The sequence below is a fragment of the Gymnoscopelus microlampas genome (genome assembly GCF_963454915.1).
Source record: "Gymnoscopelus microlampas genome assembly, chromosome: 14".
Classification (NCBI taxonomy): Eukaryota; Metazoa; Chordata; class Actinopteri; order Myctophiformes; family Myctophidae; genus Gymnoscopelus; species Gymnoscopelus microlampas.
Window position 1 is genome coordinate 35,450,119 of NC_139951.1, and position 25,374 is coordinate 35,475,492.

Below are 25,374 nucleotides of genomic sequence, written 5' to 3' on the forward strand. Positions count from 1 at the left end.
ACACTGAGCGCCACTGCGCCAACCATGTCAGACAGCACACTTTCCATGGATTTACAGGCCAGAGTTTATCCCTCTGTGGTCTTTGAGGTCAGTCCCTGGCAGTGAGCAGGGGTCACATGAATGAAAAGCTTCGCTCCAAAGCAAAGTATGTGGGCAGCAGCAAGGGGTCGTTTCATGCATGGCTTGAGTTTCGTCTTTGCAAGTGGTTTGGATGATGCACAGATGAAGCGATTGCCTTATCCAGAAAACTGTGACGCATATGTTTTGATTTAAACAGAGGTTAATATGTCTAACCTGCTTGCGGTTCAGCATGAGCTCAGATTTCCAGCAGGTAAGGAGCTGCCAGGTGAAGATGCTATGCTCCAATTTACTATCACCAAGGGCCTAGAATAAAGAATACATGTAAGTTTAAATGAATTTCAATTTCAATTATACTTGGTCAGAGAGTAGCAGGAGAAAATGTTGTATACCATTTATTTACAATGCACACATCAGTAAAGTGGAGCAATCTGCTGAGGGAAATACTACTATTATATTAGGAGAGACCAGCAACAATTAGATAGTTGAATCTCACAATCACTGCAGTCAATTAAAGGAAATGGCCCTGAGGTTTGTACCTTGACCACAGTGTTGGACATCTGTGGGCCCATCTGCAGCGAATCAGTAAGGAAGGACAGAAGGTGACCTTGGGGATCCCCGCCAGTCTTCCCCAGGAAGCGCAAGGCGATCTCCACCACGAACACGGCGTCACAAACATCAGTGTATGATCGCAGTACTGTCCTCACGGCACCACTCACCGAGCCCTTCAACGGCTCCTGCAGGGTGAACCACAGACATAAGAGCACAGAGTAACTGTCAGCAGGCAACCGAGTGGCACTGAGCAGGGTGGGGGTGGGATGGGTTGGGGGTCGGATGCTCTCCCGGTGAATGGAAACAGAAATAAGTTCGGGTGAAGGAATGTGACCTACAACAAAGAGGCCTCTTCAAATCCCATAGGGGGAACTACTGTGTATATACTTATCGTCACTGTCGAGCAGAAACCTTGCATATCCATCTTTTTATGTTATTTCATAAATCAATATTTCAAACTATGTTGTATGGCAGTGTCACGCAAAATTACAGAAAATAGAAGAATCTACAAGCTCACAGCTTTTTTGGTGAGCTTGTAGAGCTGTTATTTTTGCCATTCTTGAAAATGTGAAACACTTTCAAATACTTTGAAATGACCAAAATAACGACGGCAGGTTGAAAGTGGATAAGTCTGTCTGTGGGTTTCATAAATATTTAATAAATGAAAAGTATTAACAAGAGTTTGTGACTCTATCCAACTACATTGAATCCCTTAAAACACAGGTTCTTTCTTTCCACTGAATTTCTTGAAAAGTAATGGTTTTGGACATACAGGATTTCTGCCGGAAAGCGACCATATGTTCAGTCAGCGTTTTCTGTGTGCCAGCATGAAAGCTAAGAAGTCACAAAATTATACTGCACTCACCTGATGAATCCTGTCTCTGACCTCTGCTAGAACCACAGAGAAGTCCTGCAGGTGCCTGTTTAAGTACCTCGACGTGTCCTGATAATAGTAAGACAGGTATTACGTGTTCTGGTTAGAACAATTGGCATTAGGTGGAATTTGTATGCATTTACTATGACTCTAATCCATTCTCACCACTTGTATGAGTGGTTTCCCAGCCAGAAAGCGACGAGCCAGCTGGGTTTGGATTCCTGGTAGGTTGTAACTGCTGTTCGTCTCCCTGCCTTTCCTCAGGGTGTAGTGGCAGTTGGCTAACACCAGAGGGAGCAGCTCTCTCTCTGGGTGGCAGAGGGTCAGCTGTGTCTCAGATGCCCCCTCCAATTGAATACTGTAGTCACTGGGAGGACATTCAATATTCAAATTCCACTCAGACTACAGATGAGTGATACACTGATAACGTTTTGAAACTGAAAACATCAGTATATATATATATATATATATATATATATATATATATATATATATATATATATATATATATATATATATATTTTTTTTTTTTTTTTTTAATTATTATTATTATTATTTTTTCTTTCTTTCTTTCTTTTCTTTCTAAAAAGACCTTGGTGTGAAAGTGAACTGACCTGTCATCTTGGTGGCTCAGTTTCCTGGCCTCTCTCACAAAGGAGTTGTGAGTCTCTGACAGGAAGTCTACCAGTATTCGAAGGCATGAGCCAGGGCCACGTCGACATGGCACGAGGAACTCCCCAGAGCTGTCCATTGTCAGCTCCATCTCACACAACTGCAACTCCACTCCCAGGTCTGCTGCTGTGGACGTCAGTTAGTAAAATGGACCTGAGTTGCAACTGTACTTTTTAAAAACTCTACACCAAATCTCTTTGCCAAAAATAGCCGATCTACAAGCTCACAAGCTTGTGAGCTTGAATCAAGAAAAGCTGTCCATCTGTTCTCAATTTTAACCTTGATCTTGATTGAGATCCTGACCTTTGACTTTTTACCCTAAAGTTAATCATCTCTTCGGGGCAGTTAACTGATCCTTCCCACCAAGTTTCATGAAATTTCCGCCCATCTGTTCTCAACTTATTTTGTTCAAAGGAAGACAGACAGACACACATACAGGAGCGATTACAATACCCTGGCATGCATTGCTGCGGGCAGGGCAGTTACAAGGTAGGTATTTAGACTTGTAATGTGCAAGGTCAAACTCAGTGCTGTGCAACCAAAGGTTGCCAAAGGGTAAGTGGTGGAGGAGTGTTAGACAGAGTATGAGCTTACAGTTGTTGGCCACCTCCAGTCTGAGGCAATTCCAGACCCCAATGAATATCATTATCCTGTCTAGCAGCATCTTCCTCTGGTATCCTACAAAGGATGAGAGTGGTCTGGTCAGAACAGATCGTGTGTGTGTGTGTGTGTGTGTGTGTGTGTGTGTGTGTGTGTGTGTGTGTGTGTGTGTGTGTGTGTGTGTGTGTGTGTGTGTGTGTGTGTGTGTGTGTGTGTGTGTGTGTGTGTGTGTACATGTGATGGTGACGTTCACTTATGTCAATGGTGGAGTACATTTAATAAGAAGAATGCTGGGATATTGTTATACCTGTTGGTATCTGTTGTAACATCTGTGCAATACTCGGGTGTGTATGTTCTGACACCAGGGGAACTGCCCTTAGAAGGTCTGACTGTAATGCAGCCAGCTCAGGCAGATGATGCAACTGTCTCACACACTGGATCTAGGATAGATGCAAAGATGGAACATGGAAGTATGATGCTTTACTGATCATTATGTTTACTTTCATTCTACAGATATGAATATAAACCTTTACAAAAAATATGTATTTTTGGCAGTTTTTTTGTATGACATATTATTTTCTTTCTGTATGTGGATACATGCTCCAGTCAACAATGTGTACAGTAGGTACCTTCTTGAGGAACAGGGTAAGCAGGGGTACAGAGGCATTTCCATCTGCCTGTCCAACCAGCTGAGAGAAGCGTTCCACGGTCAGTGTCTCAGGTAGACTCCAGAAAGAGGAGCGGTGTGTGGGACAGTCAGGGGTGAGGGTGAGGGATAACATGGGAGCAGGGTCCCCATAGAGGAGCTTCATCAGGGGGCTTCCTCCATCAAGCTTATCATCAGCACTGATTCTCTCCTGGGCCTCAGCAAGCTTTTTCCTCAAATGCTGAGAACAAAGTTGTTATGAAATGAAACGTGTTACTGAACATTACTGAGCAGTGTATGTTCTGAATGTATTTTGGTTTGAGGAACACGGCGTCACACTCATGTCACTATGACTCAGCCATATCCATATAAGGAGTTCCCAATGCAGCTACGCCCAAATATGGAGTGTGTTGTCTAACCTCAATGTGTCATCATGGCATCAGGCGCAAACAAATCAGTCAGCTCCATATATGGGCACAAAAGGGGGCATGCCCATAAATGGGCATAATATACTGATGACATCAGGGATCTCCATATATGGGCATTAAAGGGACAAGGACTGACAGATCTCCATATATGGGCATATCGGTCGGATGACATAAGAGTGAGGGCCACGTAGCCGTACCCAAACAGTGGGTTGGAGACTCGGACCCATTTTTGTGGGTCGCAAGTAAATATCCCTTTTTTATAAACTAGAGGTTCGGGCCGCTATGCCATATATGACATATGCCATATATGGGCATATCAGTCGGATATGCGTAGGTGTGAGACCTACGCATATCCAACTGATATGCCCATATATGGAGATCTCTGTATCTGGCAGTCTTGTCCCTTTTATGCCCATATATGGAGATCCCTGATGTCATCAGTATAAGCCCATATATGGGTATGCTGCTATGCCCATATATGGAGATCTCTGTATCTGTCAGTCCTTGTCCCTTTTGTGCCCATATATTGAGATCTCTGTATCTGTCAGTCCTTGTCCCTTTTTTGCCCATATATGGAGCTGACTGATTTGTTTGCTGATGCCATGGCGACACATTGAGGTTAGACAACACACTCCATATTTGGGTGTCGCTCCATAGGATTAAAATAGAATTCAATATTATTTCAAAAGAATGTCATAAATAAAAGACAATTCCATAAATTCTAAGAAGTAGTGAAAATAGTAGATCTGCTATTTTCACTAGCTTGGGTCCCAGGGAGACATCAAATGTCTTTTCTGAGTCTTGAGCTAAAAAGTTTGGGAACCACCGCTCTATATACCCGAAGGATTACCGTGCCCAGTGTGAAGTCAGTCCGATCAGCGGTTGATCCCTGATGTCATGGTTGGGTATCGCGCTGGGTACAACCAGTACTCCAACAACAAGCAGGTATTGCATAACCGAGTGGGGCATGCATTCCCAACTTGCATCATTGCATCGTTACCGAGTATGTTTTTTATACTCACTAGACCGGTGCACACCAGCCTACTTGGGAATGATGCAAGTCAAGAACGATGCAAGTTGGAAATGCATGCCCCACCCAGTACTCGATATAAGATACCCGTTGTCAGAGTACCCGTTGTACCCGTCTGTTTGTCTGTGTCCCTTTTATGCCCATATATGGAGATTTCTGTATCTGTCTGTCAGCAACCCTTTTTTGCCTATATATGGAGTTCCGTGTCAGGCATGCCCAAATATGGAGTCCAGGACATGACCATGTCCATGACATCAAATTGAGGACATCAGGGTACTCCATATATGGGGATTTTTGGCGTTATTGACATTTTTGTACCCGTCTGTCTGTCGGGCCCCTTTGATGCCCATATATGGAGATTTCTGTATGTGTTTCTCTGCCTGCCTGTGTCCCTTTTATGCTCATATATGGAGATCCCTGATGTCATCATTATACGCCCATATATAGGCATGCCCATATATGGGCATAGCAGTCAGGTTTGTTTACATTAGTTGCCATGGTCACTCAATATGTCTGAGTGAGTCCAGGTTGTTATGGTTACCACTGTTGCTAGTCAGAATACACAGAGGCTGAATCTGACATCACAAACTTCATATTTGGTCACACCTGACCTGAAATTCCATATATGGGTATGGATGACTCATCGTGACATCATCACTACCCAGATAGTTTATAAGCAACCGCCTGCAGTGTCACACTCATGACAAGCTGCACTGCTCACTCACTGCTAGTCACTCTGTGCCATCCTTTGGATCAAACGGGCAGACATCACCTTTTTTTGTAATAAACTTGTAACGTAATAACGTTTTCAGCTATGACAGAACACGAGAGTCTGGAGTTTGGTAAGGCTGACTTTGTTCTTCTGGACAACGTTTCTATGGAAGAATTCTTGGCCAACCTCAAACTTAGGTTTAAGAAGGGGAGAATCTACTCCTACATCGGAGAGGTGCTGGTCTCCGTCAATCCATACCGTGCAATGAACATCTATGGGCATGACACCCTCGAACAGTACAAGGGCCGGGAGTTGTACGAGAGGCCGCCGCACCTGTTTGCCATCGCTGATGCCGCTTACAAAGCCATGAAGAGACGAAACAAAGACACCTGCATTGTCATCTCAGGAGAAAGTGGGGCAGGGAAGACTGAAGCCAGCAAGTACATAATGCAATACATCACTGCTATCACCAACCCCAATCAGAGGGCTGAAGTTGAAAGAGTGAAGAATATGCTGCTCAAATCAAACTGCGTCTTGGAGGCCTTTGGCAACGCCAAAACCAACCGCAACGACAATTCCAGCCGATTCGGCAAGTACATGGATATCAACTTTGACTTCAAAGGAGACCCCATCGGTGGTCACATCAGCAACTACCTGCTGGAGAAGTCTAGGGTTATCATCCAGCAGCAGGGAGAGAGAAGTTTTCACTCATTTTACCAGCTGCTGAGGGGAGGTCCTGAGTCCCTCCTACATTCTCTGCACATCAAGAAGGATCCAACAACCTACAACTACATCAAAGTGGGAGGTCATATCAAGTCTTGCATTAATGATGGTGCAGAATTCAAAGCTGTGGCCGACGCAATGAAAGTGATTGGATTCACAGGAGATGAGATCCAGACCATTTACAAGATCCTGGCTACCATCCTCCATCTGGGGAACCTGATGTTCGGGGTGGACAGAGATATGACACTGATTAAGAACTCCAAGGTGGTGTCCGTGATTGGGGAGCTACTGTCCACCAAGGTGGAGAACGTGGAAAAGGCTCTGCTCTACCGCACCATTGCATCGGGCAGAGACATCATTGACAAACAGCACACGTTCCAGGAGGCCAGCTACGGACGAGATGCATTAGCCAAGGCCATGTATGAACGTTTGTTTTGCTGGATCGTGGGTCACATCAATGATATCATTGATGTGAAAGACTACGATTCCAAAGTCCACGGGAATAACACAGTCATTGGAGTGCTGGACATCTATGGCTTTGAGATCTTCAAGAACAACAGCTTTGAGCAGTTCTGCATCAACTACTGCAACGAGAAACTGCAGCAGCTCTTCATCCAGCTGGTTCTGAAACAGGAACAGGAGGAGTACCAGAGAGAAGGCATCCCCTGGAAACATATTGACTACTTCAACAATCAGATCATCGTAGATCTTGTGGAACAGCAGCACAAAGGAATCTTCTCTGTGCTGGACGAGGCTTGCATGAGTGTGGGCAAAGTCACTGACGAGGTCTTCCTGCAGGGACTCAACAGCAAGCTGGCAAAACATGCACATTACACCAGCCGCAAGCTCTCACCCACTGACAAGAGTTTGGAGTTTGACAGAGACTTCCGTATAAGGCATTATGCAGGAGATGTGGTGTACTCTGTAGTGGGTTTTATTGATAAGAACAAAGACACTCTCTTCCAGGATTTCAAGAGACTGCTGTACAACAGTTCCAACCCTGTGCTGAAGGCAATGTGGCCGGAAGGCAAGCTGAGCATCACTGAGGTTACCAAGCGCCCCCTGACTGCTGGCACCCTCTTCAAGAACTCCATGATCTCATTGGTGGAGAACCTGGCTTGCAAAGAACCCTACTATGTGCGCTGCATCAAGCCCAATGACATCAAGTCCCCTCTGCTGTTTGATTATAAGCGCTGCCAACACCAGGTGGAGTACCTGGGGCTGCTGGAGAATGTCAGAGTTCGTCGTGCTGGCTTTGCTTACCGACAGACTTATCTCCGCTTCCTACAGAGGTATAAGATGATCTCAGAGTTCACGTGGCCCAATCATGACCTACAGTCGGACAAGGATGCAGTGAGGAGGCTTATGCAGGGCTGTGGCTTCGACCATGACGTGGCCTACGGCAAGACCAAGGTCTTCGTCCGCACACCACGCACCCTCTTCAGCCTTGAGGAGCAGCGCACTGACATGGTCCAAAAAATTGTCATCCTTCTTCAGAAGGTGTGGCGCGGTGCCATAGCCAGAATGCGCTACAGACGGATGCGTGCTGCCCTCATCATCCTGCGGGCTTACCGCCACTACAGAGTCAAGTCCTATATCCGTGAGGTCAACCAGCGTTTCAAAAACGTACGCTCCATGAAAGACTATGGCAGGCATGTCAAGTGGCCCACACCACCCAAAGTCCTCTGCAAGTTTGAGGAGGCCCTCAAGAGCCTCTATAACAGGTGGTGGGCATGGACACTGATCAAAGGGCTGGCTCCAGAGGATGCCTTGCAAGTGAGGGCCAAGGTTGCCACCCTGGCGGCGATGAAGGGTCAAAGGTCAGACCTGGGCCTGCAGAGAGCCTGGGAGGGGAACTACCTGAAGCGAGACAGCCCTAAAACAGCTTCTTTGTTTACACTGGTATCCAGCGAACTGCAACGGAAGGACAAGTTCACGAGAGTTCTGTTCTCCTGCAACGTACGCAAGATCAATCGTTTCCACAAGGCGGAAGACCGCACAGTGCTGATCACCGACCGCCACCTGTACAAGATGGACCCCCTCAAGCAGTACAAGACCATGAAGAGCATTCCCCTCTACAACGTGACAGGGTTGAGCATATCCCCAGGGAAGGACCAGCTGGTTGTGTTCCACACCAAGGACAACAGGGACCTGGTGGTGTGCCTGCAGGGCATGGTGCCCGCCACCGACAACCGCATTGGAGAGCTGGTCGGCATTCTACTCAGCCACTTCGAGAGCGAAAGGAGGAAGCTGCTGGTGAACATAACCAGTCCCATCCAGTGCAGCATGAATGGCAGGAGGCGCACTGTCATCGTGGAGCCCAAGATCAACCAATTACAGCCCGACTTCACCAAGATGCGGTCTGGTTACATTCTGGCTGTGCCCGGAAACTAAGCACAGACGAGTATGAATAGGTTTTCCAAGCAGGCCAAGATGATGTTTCATGCCTGATTCACTTCTACAGTACCATGCCAAAAAGTTGACCTTGTAATGAACACTCACCTATATTGACTTATCTCGTGGTTATGTTAATTTATGTTATGCTTATTACTTTAATAAAGATCTTTTGGTTATATTTCAATTGTGCCTGAGTCTCCCCTTTGTTACAAATGTGAGCCAGTTGTTACACATCAAGGTAGTCAAGGAGTAAAAAAACGAAACAAATCAAAAGCCAATAGCGACATCATGTATCCACAGCAAAATAAGATAATGATTATGACTTCTTTACAAGACGTTCAGCAAGTCTTTAATTGCTTACTTACTTGATTGCTTACAGTCACAAGACAGTATTTAGTCATTTTATTAACCACTTAAACCCCAGGATCCATATTCTGAGGGAAAACTTTTGCAGAAAATAGGTCGACAAGCTCACAATGCGCTGCGCTATTTTCAGCAAAGATATTTAATGTAGAGCGAAAACAGAAAATACACTATCATAGAACCCTGAAGGACTCCTCAACAATATGGGGTTTAAGTGGTTATGGACATCTGCAATGATGCTCTTTTGAAAATCTACCTAGATGGTAAGTGAATTGAGCTTCAGTCCGTATACGGTTTAACCACTTGGGGCCTATATACTTTGTTGACCACTACTTTCCTCCCTCTAAACCAATTCTCTTCACTGAGGGTAGCCGATCTATTTGTACAAGCTCAGGTCACGTCACAATGCGACATGTTGTGGGTTTATGATATGATCTGTGATATGCAGTATATACAGTATGTGCAAGCAGCATTCATGTAGAACAAATCACCATCAAGTACCAGTGAAAAGGTTACAGAGACGAGTATTCTGGGCTGGAAAAATAAAAATAAGTTAATTAAGCATTGGCCACTTAGGTTCTACTGTATGTGCTCCATTAACCGGGGTTCCCCAGGGGTCTGTACCTTTTTTTCAAGTACACGTGTTGTGAGCTTGTACGTCTGGGACAGTAGTGGGATCAGGTGGACCCTAGTTAGTGTAATATTAGTGCAGCATGTAATATGTCTCTGGCCAAATGTTACATTGATTAGCCATAATGTAATATATGCCATGTGTGTGTTTGCAGATACAGTATATGTGTGTGAGATCACTACCAGTCGTTACTGTAGCGCAGTGCTTCTTTTCAACACTTTATCATAGATACACTGCACTGTTCCAGCAATTATTCAGTTTCCTAAAGCATGCTTTATCTACTCCATCATGCAAAGGTGTCGCTTGCCAAAAAGAATAGAAAGTAGTCAGAACAGACGAGTGATAAATCGACAAACATTCAATAGATCTACATGCTAACAAAGCGTACAGAGTATAATCGATCATTATGCCAAGGAAGTAACTTGCCTGCAATGTTTCACCAAGTGCCATCACTTTGCTCCAATAACGCTCTCTCCATGACATAGTCACTGTGCTATAGTACTATAGTATACATGACACCACGTTGGTTCCAAAGTTGGAGGTTTTTACAAGTTGTAGCAACTTGCTCATTGCAATGACTTAATGAATGATATCATTTTGTGTGACATGGTGGAAAACTTTGAGCAGCAATATAAGTATACTGTATATCTATCTGAAGATGACGTTTTATCCTTTATTGCACAGTAGCTACAGCTACACAATTCACCAGATAATGTATGCTCATAAAAAAACTTTAAATTAGATTTTAATGGTTGTAAATCTACATATTGCAATGTTGTGTTACTTTAATAACCAACATTAAATCATGTAAATGATAATTATAATACAAAATAAATAATATTTTTCAAACCGGGTGGCCAGGAATATATGTAGCATATCTATTTCAATTTCAGTTTACGTTAGCCGGCATATACCGACTAACACAAACCTTGGTATGAATGTGTGTATGAATGGGTGAATGTAATGCACATTGTAAAGTGCTTTGGATAAAGGCACTATATAAATGCACCATTTACCATTTTACTGTTTTAACTGACCCGCTGTTGGCCCAGGGAAGTAGTATTCCTTACCGTAACTACTGGATTAATAGCAGAACTACAGACAAGCTTCTCCCACTCCTCTCGTCCATGCCTTGAGGACAGGTCGGCGTGGCGAGAACCTGTAATTCAAAGGAGTTGGATCATACACTGTTATACAAAGAAAGAGACAGAAAGCGGATAATCTAGAAGGTTATTTCACCACCTGTAGAAGACTCCGTGAAGGTGTGTAGAATCAGGTGAACTGTAACAGCAGTGTCATCCATGTTCTGATCCAGTATGCGGCCAAGTGCCTTCATGTCCTTCTCAAGGTGACCCCACAGGAAACCCAGAACGTCACGCGTGTTGGGGTGGATCATCTCACTCACCCCCTTCAACACACACAGACAACACAGTATTATGATGATTTCAGTTTTTATTTTAAACACTTCCATTTTTCGAAGCATTTTCAAAATGTTTTTTGTTGATTTTGGTCAAATCTCACCTGGTATTGGCTTATAGCACCTTGTAGCATAGCGAGGTGTGTAAGCAGCCGAAGGATACAGGACTGGGCAGGTGTCATCTGTCTTTCTGGGGCTTCAGACCTTCGATAAGCATCGCCTAATATGTGACCTGGCCGTGTTTGATCTCCACCACTTCATACACATAAGAACACATGATGATTATAATAATGTCACAGAGCTGGCTGACAGTTTTGTTGGTTAGCTTATTACCTGTTTTGTACACGTGTGAATCCAACGACTGGAGAGTGATTTTGCCCACCAACTGGTATTCCACAATCGGGGCATTTTGATACAGCCACTGGTCTGCCACACTGCAAGGATGAAACAATGGACAACATGGATGCACAAGAAATGTGAATTCATTTTGCTTGAGTGCATTAATCAAATAATAATACAAAGAATGCTAATAAAACAAGTACCTCTCCGACGAAGCACAGATGGCCATTGGCACAGACTGCAAATGAGGAAAAAGATATGGTAAATCGATGCTATAAGTCTCTTCATTAACAGGTTATATTGAGAGGGATGTCGCTTTAAGATACATCATTGTGTAACATTTTCAGACCACTTGAAACACTCACCATACTGTTGTAACTTCTCTCGGCTCAACCACTGTCTTGCTTCATTTGTGTGGTCATCCGGCATAGTCGGCAGGAAGGAGCGCTTGGAGGAGATATTACATTTATGTTATTTATTTATTTATTTTCTTAATTTTACTCTAATTTTGTTGTTATGCCAATTCCCCCTTATACTGTAGTTCCATATCACTTTTGACCCGTACTGATTAGGGAGGGCAAACCATGTGTCTCATCCGCAACACATGACGTCGCCAGTCTGCTTAGTATCATCTGACAGTGACACCCTAACCAACTTTCAGAAGTCACTAGTGCAGCGACAAAGATCACCATGCTCTGCCGGTCATCCCTTGTTCATGTGCTATGTCCACAGCCCGTGAACTGGAGTTTAAGGGTTAACAAAAGGGTTGTGAAAATATAAAACACACCACCAGAAAATAAACTAGAGTCTTACTGTAGCATTCTGAGGTTGGAAGGCGATCTGGTGAAGAGGAACCAATAGGGTGGTCCCACTGAGGAGCACGGCGTCCATGTGGACCAGCAGCTCTAAAAGGGTGCGCCTGTGAGCAGGGAGATGCCGGTTGATGTTGAGAGGAGAGCGTGGTGCACCTATTTGATTGGATAACATCGCCCTGCAAAACTCCCTGAAATTCTCTGTTGTGATTTTTTTCAGCAGGTCTTCCAGGGTTTTGGTCTCCTGCACAGTCAATATGTCAAAAAAAGAAATACAAAGTTGACGTCAAAGACACTTTTGAACACATTTAGAACACATTTGTGACATTATGACCTACCGGTAATAGGATAAAGACATAACAAATTTGGTGACATGACCTGTGGAGAGGGCCGCATGTTGGGGTCAGATGACACAGAGCGGCAGGTGACTTGTCGAAACAAGGCCAAGGCCAGCAGGACAGATGTAGTAGCCTTAGAACATCTCATGTTCTACAGAGAAAATATCAAAGCACAGTACAATGTAATGTCCAGTTGCTCAATTACTATGTAATAGTAGCTCGCCAAAAATCTGGTAGCGAAGCGACACCGTCGTGCAATGAGTATAAATTTTGTCTGTTTACTTTCCTTCTTATATAAATTATGTGTATATATATATATATATACACACACACACACACACACACACACACACACACACACACACACACACACACACACACACACACACATATATATATATACTGTATATATATATCTCCCTCTGATTAGATATGTCTGACCTGTAGTTGTGTTGTGAGAGGTTCTGTTCTGTTCTCCAGCAGAACCAGAGCCACAGCGTCTCTCAGGGTCTGGTAAGATGGTCCACAGCACAGGAATGGATCCACCTCGGCTGGAATCATCCTCTTTGGGAACAAAATTTGCAGAGTTAACTATCTTTGTTTCCAAACAGTTGCAGGCCTCGAAGGTTGAGCTTTGGCATGGAATAGATTACTGCAAATGCAGTTGGAATGGATATTTAAGTAATGGCACTAGGAAATACTGCCTAATACGTTCTCACATCCATTTCTAACACAGCATACTGCATATACAGTATATTCACGAGAGAAAGGTTTACCTGACGTCTGAGGACCTCCGTTGGGAAGACCCAGCTCCAGTGGGGGCTGTTCATCAGGGCCAGTACACAGTCCCTGCCAGCCAGTCTGTGGAGTGCTCTAAGCAGGTACACCCTGTACCAGTCATTAGAACCGTACTCGCACACTGCCTTCACCTGCTGCAAATACTCCACCTCCATCTCCGCGGTGTCCACACACCCATCTGCATGTGCTGAAGAAACTGGGGGGAGGGGCACACAAAAACACATGGCAAGTCAGTTCCGTAGTTCAAAGTCTTCATCTCCCAATAGCGGATATTTAAAACAATGTAATAATGTACATATGTCATTAATTAAAGTGGCTATAGACACCATTCAGCCACTAGATGTCACACTACAACCCCCTCCAACACCTCTGTTGCATATTGGTTCTTTATTTCTCTCTAAAAGGCGGCATTCACATGCAGTGTGTAGGCGGCTGCCTGCAAGTGTATCTTTATGGAAGAAAATACATTCTCCAATGTAAACAGAAGTAACATGGATAATGGCCACTGTCAGCTTAATAAAACATCAATTTTGGATCCATCAAAGTTGTTAAAACAACTATTTCATAATGAGTGTGTGTGTGTGTGTGTGTGTGTGTGTGGGGGGGGGGGGTACTTATATTCTAATCTGCACCTTTCTGAAAGCTCTGTGGATATATAGATATTGATCAGATTTTTATGTAGACAAATAATACAAAAATATAATATATTATTATTATTTTTTGTATTATTTGTCTACATAAAAATCAATATCTCCTTTATTTGGCATACTCGAGTTAACCGGAAAAGCTTAGTAGAGATAATAATAACAGCTGCAAAAACTGAACAGCAAACACCATTGGCTATGGTTTTCTGGAGCAGTCGCGCAGCGGTGGTCAGACACAGCCGTAGTCTGGCCATGTTGAGCAGAAACTCTGCTGGGTTCTGCTGTCTGTTGGCTGTCTGCCTCCGGGCCAGCCTGCCCAGGAACCTGACCTCCGCATGCAGTCTCCTCTGCTGCTCTCTGCTGTCCTCCCGCTCGCTCACCTCCGAGCACAGCAGAGAGTCCTGAAACCAAAACCGAAAGCAAAGTGTGATGACGATGATGATGATGATGATGATGATGATGATAACAGAGATTGGAGTTTCAAAGTTGATAATGCAACATGGGAGGTCAAGTGATAGAGACTTTACCTGGAAGCAATTGACAAAGAGCAAGTATAGCTCGGTGCGGTCTTCACTTGCCAGAATGTTCTCCTCCAGCTTCTTTAGGTAGTCCTGGATGTGGGACTTCACCTGTTCAAAACTGATGTGTATAGAGTTGTTAAACAAGCATGTAATAGGCCAGAGAATGTGTGTTTACAATAGGTGCTTCTATCTGTTTTTGTTGTGTTTGTCATCTAGTGTGATTCTTGCACGTGCCTGTACTGCAACAGGAGTTTGGGCAGCACGGAGCGGACGACAGGACTGTTGTCCACACACTCCAAGAAGGGAGAGAGCTCTCGGGTCCTGTACACCTCTCCTATACGTCACACAACACAATCAATGAGTAAACACCTGTAAGTGTGTCAAAGCAATGCACACACTTTTTAAAGGCTTGCATGCGCTTCACTGCAATATCCCACATACACACAGCATCAGGAGTGTTCATTTAACTCCACTGACCATGAGCATAGATGATGAGAGAGAAGAGAAGCTCCACCAGTCCTTCTCTGGGTCTGTCTCCCTCATACAGACAGAACCTGGACACCACCTCCAGGAAAAAGGAGTTACAGCAGTCCCGAATTTCTTTGTGCTGCTGCAGAGCCACCCTGTGGTATGTCAGGTAAACAATTCAGAAGTTAACTAATAATTTTACTAAAATAGCTGATTATAAGCTGATTATCATAATAGCTAATTACTAATTATTATAATTGTTAAAGCGAAGATGTTCTTTGGAAAAGATTATCCATGTGTTAATGACTATTGTGGTCACTTTTTGACTCACTTAATGGTGTGAGACACAGTTGGCTTGAAGGTGGGTGGCATGCCTGTCCTGCATTTAGGACAGAACTGTCTGTCTGCTTGAATGCTTTGCTGGAGGCAGGGCAAACAGAAGACATGCGCACAGGGCAGGGCAGAGGGCTCCCGGAGCTCCATGAGGCACACAGGGCAATTAATGCCATACCTTTGAGAAAAAGATTTAAAGAAAGATAAAATGCAGTGTTGAGTAACCTTGTGAACAGATATACTGTACATTATGCTGTACTGTAAGTGGAATTAATGAATAGGTGTTAATCATTAAGTCAGCCACTCAACGGTCCTTCTGGTCGATCGACACGGTCACGACTTTTTTCTGTTCTGGCCCCACAGTGGTGGAATGAACTTCCCACTGATGTCAGGACAGCAGAGTCACTGCCCATCTTTCGCCGCAGGCTGAAAACCCACCTCTTCAGGAAACACTATCCTTCCTCTTTGCCTGGCCTACTTGTTGTTAACTAGTTGTACGAACTCTTGTTTTATTTTTGTATTGTTTTATTGGATCTTGTTTAGTCGATACACTTATTTGTTTTAGCTCGTGCTCATTTGATTTTGCCATTTTTGTCTCATCTGTTTAAGAAAGTAGGTAGCTGATATATTGCACTTTTACCTTAGCGCTAGGTATACTCTTGGTTGCTTGTTTTTGCAGGAAATGTACTTAAAACTTCTGGTGATTAGTAGTTTTCGTTCCCTACCTATGTTGAATACACTTATTGTAAGTCGCTTTGGATAAAAGCGTCTGCTAAATGACTGTAATGTAATGTAATGTAATGTCAGTGCAGAGAAGTAGTGTGAACCTAGATGTGGCCTTCCTGATGCCTATGTGTTATATTCCACTGACCATGTACAAGTTTTACTAATAACAGTCATATCTAACCAGCAACAAATATAACATCTCGTGGATACATACATACAAAATAAATAAAATGGCGATATGAAATGCAATGAAAGACACTGTTCTTGTGGTGGGTCTCTTTTCATTAGGCCTACATTAGCACCAGCTATACTGGCTCTGCTACTGTGTGTCAAAGCCTTCCGGCTCTGTGCATAACTGTAGTCCCAGGTTTCCAGAAGGTGGCAATACCCGTTTCCTGTATAGGTTAATTTCCCCATAGCTTCGTTTAATTGGCTCCGCAGCAGGTTTGAACCGGAAAAATATATGACACTTTCACATGTGTTTCCAGTTAAAATCTGGAAACAGGCATGTCACCTTCTTGAAACCTGGGACATTTATGCACAGAGCCTATTGGACTGCTTAGAAACATTAACGCACACCGCCCTCAAAGAGGCTATAATCTTGCACAATCTTATCTTTAAGTCTGCATTAGTTGAATAATTGTTCAATAGTGGTGTGTTTATACAGTACAGTCATTGGTCTAACCTTAGATCCTTGCTGATACAATCAGTGTGATATGAGTTGAGGATCCGGATGAGCTGCTGCAAGGTATCCACGCTACTTAGATCAGGGGAGTCTTGCATCAGCTGTTGGAGAGACATATAAAAATGAACGGAGAACATTTGGTCATCGTGTGGTCTCCAAACATCCTTCTCTCACTTACTTTTTACTGTTACCGTTCAGAATTCCTAGTGTACTATTTGGTAATCTACCTGTAATGTATTCTTGTCTGTCACATTTGCTGGTTCAAAACAATTTAAGGATTCACAAAGATATGAACATTTTCTACTGGCACTACTTCTACTCGTTGAGAGTGCCAGTTACATGCACATTCAATTCTAACCATTTTACTCACATTTAGAAGAAGGCTGCAGTGTTTCAGAGACAGGTCCTTCATTCCAGAATCTCTTTGTTTGACCTCAAATGTGACCTGCTGGATGAATGCTGATACAACCAGCAATCCATGCCATATCGACCTGTATGGACAAAAACTTTAAGCACATTTTCTCTCCCTTTCTAACTTTACAAGAAGTCTTCAAAATCCCCAAACTGGTGTAAAAAACGAAAGACAAAACCAAAAAAACATTTATATAACAGACCTGATGGAGTTCAGATGTTGGAGACAGCCAGGGCTGCAGAGGGAGCTGTACTTCTGGCCTAAGGCTCTATCTAGACATGGTTGCAGGAACTCTACTCGCCGCACAAAACACTCACATTCTTGCTGGGAAGTCACAGTTAGCAGTTTGGTGTTCTCAACGCAGACACCTAGAGCTAAAATGTCTTCGACCTGACAAAAATAACACATAAACAAATGAACCACAGCTCTATACACTTGAAACACTCATTTTGGTGATGACAGGAGTATTATTTTTAGTGTACAGTCGACACCCCTTACCAACTTACAAAAGACATGGAGGACAGCAACATATGTTATGTTACATATTATGACATAAATTTATAATAAGAGCTTTTATTTTTCTAGCCTATGTAACTGCTAAATGTGTGTTTTAATATGGTGCAGTATGCAGTCTTGTATCGGCATTCAGTACCGCCATTACAATATGCTTTTGGTCTCGCTGCTAACCCCTTATCCCAACACTGCTCAAAGTGTGTTTTCTCACCATTTCTGTGGGTTCCCTCTGTGATCCCAGCTGAGAGACATCTCGGGCCAGCTGGGGCTGGAGCATCAGGATGTGGGAAAGAGTGTCCAGTCTGGAGGCATAATGTCTGGCAGCAGCCATGACCCAAGTAGGAGAGAGGTCAGGGGCTGTACCCATGGCCCGCCCAAGCTCAGAGATGCAACCTAACATTGCCTTAGTGAACACCTGTGTTGGACCAATGTAATTAAATCAATGGCATTTATACATGGTAGTGTACACGCTTGTTTTAAATGATTAAATGGACACTTTGCAGATTCTGAACCTAAATCCCAATGTTCTGATGTGAGAAGAACATAAACCGAATATAGTGTGGCAAAATATACCGTATGTATTCTGTATATTTCTCAGGAAATACAGACACGTCTGCGTGTCAAACATTGCGTGGAAATTTCTTCATTTTGCAAAAGAAATGACAAAAGCGTCATGTGATGAAGTATGCATGAACCTTAATTTAAAATATCTGTACCGTGAGCTCATCTTTTGAGTTGATCTTCAAAGAGAGAAGCAGGAAGTCTTGTAGGTAACGGTGACCATACTCCAGTCGCTCCTGGCCTGAGAGCTTCTGTAAGTAACTTCCCAGTCGGCTGTTGTTGAAGGTACTCACAAACTGAAGAAGCCTCTGTGTGTTGTCCTCTGTTGTCACTGAGAGATGTATACATTAAACAATTGACAAAAGACTGTGGTATGTGATCTCATCATTAGTACATGCATGCAGTCACTGAATTGAACTAATATTTGATCTGTGACTGACCTGGTATGAATTCAGATTCATCCCACAGGCTCTGGACCTGCATTCTGATGAGCCAGCTGAATGGAGCAGAACAGGATTGTTCCTCGCCATCCAATGCCAGAAAATGTTGCACCAAGACCTCCTGGTCTGATTCACTAGAAAATGAATTTACAATGACAATGAATACTGTAAGACAAGGCTGTCATTCATTGATCAAAATTCTATTTGGTACTGTACATAGGTAATGTACATGTATATAGGTAATGTTCAGTACCTTGAGTTTTGAGGTGGCGTCAGGTCTAAAATCTGTGTGTCTGCCAGAATGTCCAACCACAGCTGTTTGAGACCCTGGCTAGTGCCAGCACTTAAGAGCGAGTCCAGGTTGGCATATCTGTCCAGCACTTCCACCATACCAGCCAAAATGGGAGTCAGGGTTGACTGAAGACAGCGCCAGAGTGTATGTCTGGCACATTGTAAACAAAACAAAGCTCAGCTCCATTAAATCCAACTAATTTTTGCAGTAATATGTAAATTAGTGTCTGCAGCTCTGCACAGTACATTAGTGTCTGCACAGTACATTCTCTACAAGCTGAACTAGTTGTGACACTACTTGACATCTCAGTCACATTATAAGATGTGGGGGGGGTCTTCTTTTTTTTCAGGGGTTTACCTTAGAGTGCCCCCTTCCTGTAGAGCTTGGCGTTTCTTGGCTTCCCTGTTCACCCACTCCCCAGGAGTGGGCATCATCTCTTCCCTCTGCGCCAAGGCCCCTGCCAGTCTATCAAGTAACACCTCCTGGAAGCGAGCTTGAACAAGGTTCATTGTATTAATGTGTATTCCCTTTATGGTGTATGTTAGCAAACTTTGTTTTACGGTATTCATTATGTAAATGTATATGAGAATGCCAGATATAAATCTGTATTCGAGTTTCCGTTTACCTCCTATTTGTCCTTGATCGACTCCCAGAAGATTCAGGAGTTGGCACATCCGATGTATGCTCCTCGATTTCATGTCACTGGGGTCTCTCAGCAAACTCACAGCTTTCTGGATGCAGGACCTCACCAATGACAGGCTGTGGAGGTGAGCTGTCTCCATCTGTGCCTGAATAAATGTCCAAGGTGTAAGCTCAAAGGTTATTCAGTGTTGGGTTATATTATAGTACCATATGAAATAGACACAGTGTAGTGTTATGTTTATCTACCTTTGTGCTCACGTCTTTTTCAGAGGGTCTTTCTGAGTTTTCTGTTTCATTCTCTGTCTCCATTAGTTCAACTGAAGAACAGGAAATTACGCTTTTGTTACATTTTGGAAAGAACTAGTGCAAATATTTAAATACATTGATAACACTATTGTATACGAATGGAGTCATGGCTCAGATGATTTACCATTTCTACCTGACAGCGCAGGGTGGAGCAACTTGCTAATTAGAGTACCACAGAAAACAGACAGGTTCAAACTCATGTCCTCTGTATCCCTGAGGTCATCAATGTGCACCGAGTGCCAGGCTCCTTTGACACACGACAAAAACAACATTTAATGTTTTGATGAAAGCAAAATACCAGTACGTTATTAGACAAGAGTATGTTGCGCTTTGCAAATACAGTACAATACTCACCTCCTTGGAATCCAATGTATTGAGATCGACTAGGGATCCTGGAGAGCTTGGCAATGAACACCACACAATAAGCCAGATCGTTTAGTGGCATCAGGTAATTCATGATGCAGTATCTAGACGTGAATGAAATCATTAACAAATAATACTTGAGGTAAATCATAAAACAAAATTCTTATTTTATTTATTTGAGAGACCTTACTTAGCTGATGCGATGAGCTCATCACTGCAGTGGGATTCCTCTATGTCCATCTGAACAAGCAGGATGTGGAGGGAAGGGCCATTGGCATGTATAAAACTCCTGGGCAGTTAATAGGAGGGATAGAGAGAAATCATTTATATATTTGTAATGCACAGTATGACTTATAATCTTCATACAGTATACAGTAATATATAGAAGAATCCTTTCTTATTTCCTATAGAACCTTTCTGTATGGGAACATACTGTATCTTGCTGCAGAAGGACACCTCAGTGTCAAACTGATGAAGGGAGAGCAGGAGGATGCTCTCTGTGTGCAGGCCAAGAGTTTGAGCCACTACCCTCACATCTGCTCTAGTCAGTAAACTGGAGAATGTCGTGACCTTGGGGAATACAGAAACAAGACACTGAAGGCACTTCAAAATGTGTAAGAAAGACCAAAATAGCCACTGCTTGAGATGTGGTTTATGGACCATTTTGCTCTTACTTCATACTTAGAAGATTTGAATATGAAGTGAGAGCAAAGTGGCCGGCGTGTGAATATGGTAAATTGCCTACCTCAACAAACTTGCTGCAGTCATGAAGCTTGTTCAGGTGAAATTCCAGGAACTCTCGGAGCGAATGATGATGCTGCTGCTGGAAGTAAATCATCTGAAGCTGCTCCTTCTCTTGATTGGCTAAGCCTGAATACTTCAGCCTCAGCACAGAGTCGGGAGTCGCACAGTTCAACAGGAAGCACTTGGCTGATTGAAAGACCGCGTCTTCTACATTTGTCTCAACAGACACAAGACTGTGTTCTGTCTCCATTTCGGTGTTGTCCTCATTCCCATGATGCAACACCTCCATGCCAATGTCATCTGCCGTTTCCACTGACTCTTTTTTTTGCTCCTTGCCACTGTGATCTATATCCATTGCATCAACCACCTGGTTAACCTCTGCTTCTTGTCTGTTAGTAGCTGACTCCACTGTTTTGTTTACTCCAATGTCCTCCAGTGATTTGTTTTTTTCAATCGCTGACTGTTGTCCTACAGCATTGTCCCCTAGCTTTTGCACTCTCCTCTCCAGTGCTTGTAAGAGAGCGCTTGCGCAGGCATCACCTTGGAAGCCGACAAACACGTCTGACAGTCTGAAATCCTCAGAGTCCTCTCCGGCAAACTCTTTCACCCACTCCTGTAGTTTGTTCAGAACCCTGCGCTGCCAAGGGGTCAGATCAGTGCTTCTGTCTACCCTGTGCTTTTCAAGCCTGTTGATGAGAGGCACTGGGAAGTGTTCATAGACCTTCTTCTGGTCCTCCACCACCACCAGGCGGAAGTTTTTGTGGACACGACACTTGACTCTGTGGGAACCCAGTCCCAAATCAACGTACTGTTGTGTACTCAGGTAAACATAGTATTGATTTAAGGCATCGTAGAGGCTCTCGTAAAGATTCTGCATGTTGAGGAGGATGACAGTACGCCCGGTCTCCATGCAAGTCTTCACCCGGTTCACATTCCGGCAGACTTGGGCATATTCCTGGTCCTTGGGAAATCCGGAGCCAAACACAATCTCTGGGCTAGTGTGGTCTCCTTTGGCAAAGATCTGTTGCTGAAGGATGTGGAGAGCTGCATTGTTAGTGGTGAGCAAAAGGAGGTATCGGCATTCTTGGTCATTATAGTGGTCAAGATTCTTTTCAACCATTTGCAGGGTGCATGGCCTTGGAATTTCTGTGACGTTTTGGGAAACTTGTTGGAAGAATCTGACTGGGTCAAAACCTTCAGGCTGTCCACTGAAGTTGCGCAAAATGGCCTCTAGCAACTGGCTGTCATCTGGCTCTTGTTGTGAGGATTTGACTGTAGCAAAGAGCATTTTGACTAGGCTGTAATAATCCCTGAGGCCAAAGAACTGATTCTTTGCTGTCGCATCGCAGATCCTCAAGAAGGCCCTTGCCAAAGGTAAGAAGAGGTGTTGGATTTTGAGACGAATGTGGTTGGAGGATGAACAAATCCCTTTGGCAGTTTCTACCAGTTCATTTTCACTGGGATCCCATCTGGACACAAATATTCCTCTGTTCATCTTTGCTGGATCAAGAGCCCAGTTGGAGATACCAACGAACCCAACCTTCATGTGTGGATCTGGCTTGTCGTTGTCAATGCAACCATCCTCCAAGAGTGGATGGAGGGTCTTCAAGGGCATTTGTGGCGAATCTTCTGCAAGACCGATCTCATCAAGCACCACCACAGAAACATACTCATCCATGTTCTTATCCTTCTGAAAACGGGCACAGTTCTTGAATGTCGATATGATGCCCTCAGGACTTGAGTGGGGACTGCATTGGAAGGAGACCATATGAACTTGCTTGAGGTTCTTGAATAGTTCACAATGAGAGTTTTGGCCCTGCATGGCATCAGCAACCACTGTCTTGGCAAGGGACTTTGAGCTCCCTGGCTTGCCAACCAGGAAAAGAGGGATTCGCAGCTCAATGCAAACCACCATGAGGAACACATTCTCTTTGAGGGCTACATTCTTGGCTATTGTCTCCCTCGTCTCTATGTTCCGAAGGAAGAAGTCTTGAAAAGATGAAATTTCTTGTTGCAACGCGTCCACGGTGCAGAGGGGGTCAGGAAAGTGTTGACAGATTACAGAAAGATACTCTTCCTTGGACACGAGAGATGGGTAGTAACTCACTCCTACTGCAAGAACCAAGCACTTCAGTGTCATAAGAGCACTGCTGATGCCCCTGCAACTGGGGAACATGTCAGAGCCATGCTCGTAAAACCAAATTAGCACTTTCATGGACCTCTCCACGTCTCTTAGGCTTACAAAGCTGCACTCATCCTTTCGACCACGCATGTACCTTTGGGAGGCCGCCAGCACATTTGAAATGATGCTTTTGCAAACCACTGGCAAATCATGGTCGTCAACTTGCTTCTGAACTATCTGCTTGATGTAGGAGAGCTCAGTTGCATCACTTAGCTGCCCAAAATCCCACACTAAGGAAGCCATGCTTGGAGGCAGGGGATGAACTCTGTACACAAGCTGCCTCAGAGGAACTTTGCCAAGACGGTCTTCAGTTTCAGCTGCCTTCACTCTATATCCTAAACCAGCACGCTCCAAGCGTTCCACCATTTCAGGTGAATGCTTTCGGTAAGGATTGCAAGCAGCTATTATTTTCAAGCCGCTGTCTGCCTTCAGAGGACGCCCTTGAACAGTTTGGTCACATAGAATTTCTTTGATTGCAAAAATGGCCTCTGTTGTGTTTGCCTCATCAAAGAATAAAATGGTGTCAAGTTTATGTATTCTGCGGTTCCTCCGAGCAAGTGTCTCAGCCTCGTCCACCTTTCTGTAGATCATCTCAGCTGTGGTTCCTCCATGAACTTTGACAAGTTTCATGTTCTCTACTGCACTTCCCTCCCTCTGAAGATCACATAGGAAACGGACTAACCTAGTCTTGCCACAGCCCGTCTCTCCCATGATAATAACTGGAATTCCACACCGAAATCTCATGTGAATGGCTAACATCTTCATTACATTGTCAGCCGTGAGCTCATATGTTGGGTCTGGATCAAAGCTTCCACTCATTCCCTTCTCGGCGCCAACAACACATGAAATCCTCTTGATTTTATCTCGTCGAGGCAGCTGGTCAAAGTCTTCAGTGAGACAGATATTTTGCCGCTCCAAACCTTCAAAAAGTTTGAGTGTCATCACATCTCCGATTAGCACCTTACGGCCGTGAGGAACAACTGCATTGAGGGTGTGTCCCCTTTCGCTTCTCTTCACATGAAAACCAAGGAAAGACATTGAGTTTCGGTCAGCATTGAAGAAAATGTATGGATGAGGCTCACTTTCCCAACTCTTGCGAATAGTCAGACGGGCTATGAGGTCATCCTCTGCGAAGTCAAGTAAATGTGGCAGGGGGCTTTGATCAGAGGGGTCCATAGATGGTGACGCAAAATCCCGTGCCATCAGGATCATGAATTTCACAATGAAGCCCTTGAAACCAGGCAGCTGGTCGGCAAGAAAGTCTGGATCACAGAAAATGGAGTTCTCACAGTCTTTCAGCTGCACATTGAGGAACCAGGAGAAGTTCTTCAATTCAGCCCAAGATGGATCTAGCATTCCACAGTTTGACAGGAAGTGGTGTAGACAATCGATGGGATCCCCCAACTTGGACCCTACCTGGTACTTAAATGGATCCAGGTCCTGATTCCTATTGAAGAGTTTCAAGAATTGATAAGGTCTCTGAATTGCTTCACTGGCAAATTCTTGCTCATCCATGAGTGGATCCAAGGTCTTCCTCGTTGGCATCCTTCGATTACTTAACAACAGCTCTTTCACCTCCTTTGGAGGCCGACAGGTAATGGTAGGCAGAATGTCAAGAAGTCCAAGTTTCATCTGTGAGGCCAAAATAGCACATAAAAGTAAATGTATAAGAATTCACCAATAAACAATGTTGTACTTCAGCTTGTAACCACTTAAACCCTATGTCTACATTAGGCCCCTATCTGTTTTGACTCTACACTAAATAGCTTTGCAAAAATAGCCGACCTACAAGCTTACAATGCATCGCAATGGTTCACGTTGTGAGTTTGTAGATGACTTATCTTTGCCAAATGTTAGCCCCAGAAATAGCATGCTGGGGACCGGGTTCTTAATAGAAATCAAAACATTTATAAATCAAAACATGAAAATGACATTTATACCTCCATTGGTTGGCTGCTGTGTGGTGTACGTGGCCTCAGGACCTCAACAGTGATCAAGTGAGCTGCATTTCTTCTCCACAGCATTCCCTGACTGTCATTCAAACAGCTCAGAACTAACAGGCGGAAAAGAAGCTCCTCCAGGCCAGAATGAACCTGATAATTAACACATGAAGAAAATAGGAAACTGTCAAG

The 25,374-nt window shown here is 43.9% G+C and overlaps 2 protein-coding genes across 2 annotated transcripts in view; one reads left to right on the plus strand and one right to left on the minus strand.

The window, feature by feature from the left end:
* Positions 1–25,374, minus strand: part of rnf213b (ring finger protein 213b) — a 39,523-nt gene that overhangs the window by 2,020 nt on the left and 12,129 nt on the right. The window contains exons 25-63 of the mRNA XM_084079003.1: positions 25,183–25,335; positions 21,062–24,874; positions 20,750–20,886; positions 20,507–20,605; positions 20,308–20,420; positions 20,078–20,200; positions 19,894–19,964; positions 19,631–19,793; positions 19,363–19,498; positions 18,967–19,155; positions 18,714–18,847; positions 18,429–18,604; positions 17,924–18,127; positions 17,402–17,589; positions 17,158–17,278; positions 16,788–16,888; positions 15,375–15,554; positions 15,053–15,198; positions 14,810–14,909; positions 14,582–14,693; positions 14,245–14,455; positions 13,389–13,606; positions 13,054–13,176; positions 12,653–12,763; positions 12,276–12,518; positions 11,828–11,909; positions 11,666–11,700; positions 11,457–11,557; positions 11,228–11,378; positions 10,949–11,114; positions 10,777–10,865; positions 3,406–3,663; positions 3,084–3,216; positions 2,771–2,854; positions 2,119–2,302; positions 1,670–1,871; positions 1,496–1,573; positions 618–815; positions 295–384 (exon numbers count right to left, since the gene is read on the minus strand). Coding sequence (XP_083935129.1) covers positions 295–384; positions 618–815; positions 1,496–1,573; positions 1,670–1,871; positions 2,119–2,302; positions 2,771–2,854; positions 3,084–3,216; positions 3,406–3,663; positions 10,777–10,865; positions 10,949–11,114; positions 11,228–11,378; positions 11,457–11,557; positions 11,666–11,700; positions 11,828–11,909; positions 12,276–12,518; positions 12,653–12,763; positions 13,054–13,176; positions 13,389–13,606; positions 14,245–14,455; positions 14,582–14,693; positions 14,810–14,909; positions 15,053–15,198; positions 15,375–15,554; positions 16,788–16,888; positions 17,158–17,278; positions 17,402–17,589; positions 17,924–18,127; positions 18,429–18,604; positions 18,714–18,847; positions 18,967–19,155; positions 19,363–19,498; positions 19,631–19,793; positions 19,894–19,964; positions 20,078–20,200; positions 20,308–20,420; positions 20,507–20,605; positions 20,750–20,886; positions 21,062–24,874; positions 25,183–25,335 — 9,216 coding nt within the window. The remainder of the gene's footprint in view (positions 1–294; positions 385–617; positions 816–1,495; positions 1,574–1,669; positions 1,872–2,118; positions 2,303–2,770; positions 2,855–3,083; positions 3,217–3,405; positions 3,664–10,776; positions 10,866–10,948; positions 11,115–11,227; positions 11,379–11,456; positions 11,558–11,665; positions 11,701–11,827; positions 11,910–12,275; positions 12,519–12,652; positions 12,764–13,053; positions 13,177–13,388; positions 13,607–14,244; positions 14,456–14,581; positions 14,694–14,809; positions 14,910–15,052; positions 15,199–15,374; positions 15,555–16,787; positions 16,889–17,157; positions 17,279–17,401; positions 17,590–17,923; positions 18,128–18,428; positions 18,605–18,713; positions 18,848–18,966; positions 19,156–19,362; positions 19,499–19,630; positions 19,794–19,893; positions 19,965–20,077; positions 20,201–20,307; positions 20,421–20,506; positions 20,606–20,749; positions 20,887–21,061; positions 24,875–25,182; positions 25,336–25,374) is intronic.
* LOC311060708 (unconventional myosin-Id-like) lies at positions 5,695–8,709 on the plus strand (the record flags this gene model as incomplete). Its single annotated transcript, XM_084079004.1, has 1 exon — positions 5,695–8,709. The coding sequence occupies one exon, from the start codon at positions 5,695–5,697 to the stop codon at positions 8,707–8,709; it is 3,015 nt and encodes a 1,004-aa protein (XP_083935130.1).